Source organism: Ambystoma mexicanum, chromosome 13 (assembly GCF_040938575.1).
Source record: "Ambystoma mexicanum isolate Mex_15411 chromosome 13, UKY_AmexF1_1, whole genome shotgun sequence".
Classification (NCBI taxonomy): Eukaryota; Metazoa; Chordata; class Amphibia; order Caudata; family Ambystomatidae; genus Ambystoma; species Ambystoma mexicanum.
This window is the reverse complement of record NC_090938.1, coordinates 805509091-805514072: the sequence shown is the minus strand read 5'-3', so window position 1 is coordinate 805514072 and position 4982 is coordinate 805509091. Positions and strand designations below refer to the sequence as shown.

At 52.5% G+C, this 4982-nt stretch overlaps 1 protein-coding gene across 1 annotated transcript; it reads right to left on the bottom strand.

Moving 5' to 3' along the window:
• Positions 1 to 2477: 2477 nt before the first annotated feature.
• On the bottom strand, positions 2478 to 4271 carry LOC138520585 (uncharacterized). The gene has a single exon (XM_069632916.1). It carries the CDS (start codon positions 4269 to 4271, stop codon positions 2478 to 2480), a length of 1794 nt encoding a protein of 597 aa, XP_069489017.1.
• Positions 4272 to 4982: the final 711 nt, after the last annotated feature.

Below are 4982 nucleotides of genomic sequence, written 5' to 3'. Positions count from 1 at the left end.
TACAGCAGGAGAGACCACACGATGACCAAGTACACATGGTACTCCTTGTAGCAGCCAGCTATGCCACCAAACAGAAATACATTAATAATCCACACACACAAGCAGCTCAACATACGTCAGAAATTCATGAACTTTGCATTCTCCAGAAAAATCTAACCTTTCCATTCAAAATGCACACAACATTTAGGTTTTGATACCCGTAATTGTAGGGACGCCATTTCACCAAAATGCCTGGGGTAGCAGAAGTGACATCACTCGACCCATGACCTCTGATGACATCACAGGAAGTGATGTCCTTTGACCACGCCCCAATTGACATCACGGGAAGTGATGGCACACAACCTTCAGATGGGTCTAAGACCCGTGTTTCCAGGCGCTCTAATTCAGCCAGCTAGAAGAACCAAGGAGCATAGGCTGGCATGATGTGTCCACCATCACACACTTGGGGAATGTCATTTTCCAGATTCCACGTGGAGCCTATATGTAAAACATACATAATGCAGTACTTGTAACAGGGTAACCAAAATCTCTAACGCAGGCTACTGCTACTGTATGAAACATCTATAGGTCAATGCACACAGAGGTACGTGTTATCTGTGGCGTTGCTGTGTTAAACAAGCCAAAAAAGCACTGACCTGGGGAAGTTTGCGCTGCTTTTTACCCAGGAGCAAAATGCTGCACGAGCCAGGCCTGAAAATTAAATCATTGACCAGGATTTAGTATCAACAAAATTCCCTGCTTCCAAATGTATCTGTGAGTTAGCTATTGTGCCGGTGTACCCTCAGGCATCTGTCTCTGTGTGCAGTTATCTTTAAGTTATGTGACATTTAAAGGTGGAGAGCCAGAGATTTCATGGGTAGGGCCGAGCCTCGGCCTGGTTCTAGGAGCCCACCGCAGGCCGAGCCCGGGAAATGGCTGCACAAAACGTTTTTTCCAAACCATCTCCCTTCAGATGAGAGAGAAACGCATATTGCTTTCTTCACGTGAACACCGGAAGGCAAGTGCTGCAGGCTGGCTTTCCATCAGATCATAATGCCAGAATAATGTACACTGAGCTGCTCCAGCCTGTCTTGAGTCATTCCTGCGGCAAGTCATCTTGCAGCAGTTCCTGCGTGTTTGCTTGCCAGATTATCCTTGCAATATGTAAAGGCGCCTATGTTAGCCTATGTTAGCCAGTGCCAGGTCAGGCACATTTATGCATGGTGGACATCAGCCAAATGGACCCTGTTCCACTAAATATTGTGAATGTGATTTTTTTGTCGCATTGAAAGGAGCTGTTCAGAACACAACTAGGCCACAACAATCCAGATTGATGTCTAGGGACAGTTTGGTGGGTTTGGTAGGTGATGCTGCCTGGCTTGGACAGTTTGGTGGGTTTGGTGGGTGATGCCGCCTGGCTTGGACAGTTTGGTGGGTTTGGTGGGTGATGCTGCCTGGCTTGGACAGTTTGGTGGGTGATGCTGCCTGGCTTGGACAGTTTATTGGGTTTGGTAGGTGATGCCGCCTGGCTTGGACAGTTTGGTGGGTTGGGTGGGTGATGCTGCCTGGCTTGGACAGTTTGTTGGGTTTGGTAGGTGATGCTGCCTGGCTTGGACAGTTTGGTGGGTTTGGTAGGTGATGCCGCCTGGCTTGGACAGTTTGGTGGGTTTGGTAGGTGATGACGCCTGGCTTGGACAGTTTGGTGGGTTGGGTGGGTGATGCTGCCTGGCTTGGACAGTTTGGTGGGTGATGCTGCCTGGCTTGGACAGTTTGGTGGGTTTGGTAGGTAATGCCGCCTGGCTTGGACAGTTTGGTGGGTTGGGTGGGTGATGCTGCCTGGCTTGGACAGTTTGGTGGGTGATGCTGCCTGGCTTGGACAGTTTGGTAGGTGATGCTGCCTGGCTTGGACAGTTTGGTGGGTTGGGTGGGTGATGCTGCCTGGCTTGGACAGTTTGGTGGGTGATGCTGCCTGGCTTGGACAGTTTGGTGGTTTTGGTAGGTGATGCCGCCTGGCTTGGACGGTTTGGTGGGTTTGGTAGGTGATGCTGCCTGGCTTGGACAGTTTGGTGGGTGATGCTGCCTGGCTTGGACAGTTTGGTAGGTGATGCTGCCTGGCTTGGACAGTTTGGTGGGTTTGGTAGGTGATGCTGCCTGGCTTGGACAGTTTGGTGGGTTTGGTAGGTGATGCCGCCTGGCTTGGACAGTTTGGTGGGTTTGGTGTGTGATGCTGTCTGGCTTGGACAGTTTGGTAGGTGATGCTGCCTGGCTTGGACAGTTTGGTGGGTTTGGTAGGTGATGCCGCCTGGCTTGGACAGTTTGGTGGGTTGGGTGCGTGATGCTGCCTGGCTTGGACAGTTTGGTGGGTGATGCTGCCTGGCTTGGACAGGTTGGTGGGTTTGGTAGGTGATGCCGCCTGGCTTGGACAGTTTGGTGGGTTTGGTAGGTGATGCTGCCTGGCTTGGACAGTTTGGTGGGTTTGGTGGGTGATGCCGCCTGGCTTAGACTGTTTGGTGGGTTTGGTAGGTGCTGCTGCCTGGCTTCAACAGTTTGGTGGGTTTGGTAGGTGATGCCGCCTGGCTTGGAGAGTTTGGTGGGTTGGGTGGGTGATGCTGTCTGGCTTGGACAGTTTGGTGGGTGATGCTGCCTGGCTTGGACAGTTTGGTGGGTTTTGGTGGGTGATGCTGCCTGGCTTGGACAGTTTGGTGGGTTTGGTAGGTGATGGTGCCTGGCTTGGACAGTTTGGTGGGTTTGGTGGGTGATGCTGCCTGGCTTGGACAGTTTGGTGGGTGATGCTGCCTGGCTTGGACAGTTTGGTGGGTGATGCTGCCTGTCTTGGACAGTTTGGTGGGTTTGGTAGGTGATGACGCCTGGCTTGGACAGTTTGGTGGGTTGGGTGGGTGATGCTGCCTGGCTTGGACAGTTCGGTGGGTGATGCTGCCTGGCTTGGACAGTTTGGTGGGTTTGGTAGGTGATGCTGTCTGGCTTGGACAGTTTGGTGGGTGATGCTGCCTGGCTTGGACAGTTTTGTAGGTGATGCCGCCTGGCTTGGACAGTTTGGTGGGTGATGCTGCCTGGCTTGGACAGTTTGGTGGGTTTGGTGGGTGATGCTGCCTGGCTTGGACAGTTTGGTGGGTGATGCTGCCTGGCTTGGACAGTTTGGTGGGTGATGCTGCCTGTTTTGGACAGTTTGGTGGGTTTGGTAGGTGATGCTGCCTGGCTTGGACAGTTTGGTGGGTTTGGTAGGTGATGCTGCCTGGCTTGGACAGTTTGGTGGGTTTGGTAGGTGATGACGCCTGGCTTGGACAGTTTGGTGGGTTGGGTGGGTGATGCTGCCTGGCTTGGACAGTTTGGTGGGTGATGCTGCCTGGCTTGGACAGTTTGGTGGGTTTGGTAGGTGATGCTGTCTGGCTTGGACAGTTTGGTGGGTGATGCTGCCTGGCTTGGACAGTTTTGTAGGTGATGCCGCCTGGCTTGGACAGTTTGGTGGGTGATGCTGCCTGGCTTGGACAGTTTGGTGGGTTTGGTGGGTGATGCTGCCTGGCTTGGACAGTTTGGTGGGTAATGCTGCCTGGCTTGGACAGTTTGGTGGGTTTGGTAGGTGATGCTGCCTGGCTTGGACAGTTTGGTGGGTGATGATGCCTGGCTTGGACAGTTTGGTAGGTGATGCCGCCTGGCTTGGACAGTTTGGTGGGTGATTCTGCCTGGCTTGGGCAGTTTGGTGGGTTTGGTGGGTGATGCTGCCTGGCTTGGACAGTTTGGTGGGTTTGGTAGGTGATGCTGCCTGGCTTGGACGTTTGGTGGGTGATGCTGCCTGGCTTGGACAGTTTGGTGGGTTTGGTGGGTGATGCTGCCTGGCTTGGACAGTTTGGTGGGTGATGCTGCCTGGCTTGGACAGTTTGGTGGGTTTGGTAGGTGATGCTGCCTGGCTTGGACAGTTTGGTGGGTTTGGTAGGTGATGCCGCGTGGCTTGGACAGTTTGGTGGGTTGGGTGGGTGATGCTGCCTGGCTTGGACAGTTTGGTGGGTGATGTTGCCTGGCTTGGACAGTTTGGTGGGTTTGGTAGGTGATGCTGCCTGGCCTGGACAGTTTGGTGGGTGATGCTGCCTGGCTTGGACAGTTTGGTAGGTGATGCCACCTGGATTGGACAGTTTGGTGGGCGATGCTGCCTGGCTTGGACAGTTTGGTAGGTGATGCTGCCTGGCTTGGACAGTTTGGTGGGTTTGGTAGGTGATGCTGCCTGGCTTGTTGAGGTTACCAATAGACTGGTGAGAACTGGTAAGAACCACGCACATTTGAAAGTCTTTGACATCCGAAAGGGGTCTGAGCCCAATTGAGGGGGACCCAAAGTACAATAAGCTCGGGGAAGGGAGCCCCCTGTCAAGTTTGTGTTGAACTGTGATGTGAGAGGTCTGAGCCCGACAGAGGGGGACCTACGCGAACTGTGTGCTGCAAGGTCTCATGTCACAGTTCAACATAATCCTGCTGGGGGTTCCCTTCCACAAACTTATTGTACTTCGGGTCTCCCTCATTCGGGCTCAGACCCCTTTCCGATGTCGAAGATTTTCGAATGTGCATGTTTCTTACAGCCCACCGCAGGACCACTTCGACTCAAAGTTCATGTTACTCTCACTTTAATTCACTTTCAATTTATAGCTTAAAGTAATGTACCTTTCACAGAGACTTTCAAATGGGCTACTTCCTTTCTCCGAACCACTCTGTTACTTAGTATCGCTGATCTCACAGCTGCCTTTTACTTCAAAGTTAATTCACAGGTCTGCATTTCTTCATGTCTCATCCATACACGTGCAGCCTCCACTTGTAATATAATGTTGCTACTTCATTCGCTTTAAGACACACCGGTCTCTCAGGTCGCTTGCCAACTAACCAGCGGTGTGTGCTTCTTTCTTGTTTTGCTATTTTCAATTCACGAGTCAAGGTTAGTACCACAGGCTTGGCCTCGCCTCCCCAACTCTGCTGTTCACCCTGCAGGGTCGCTGGCGTCC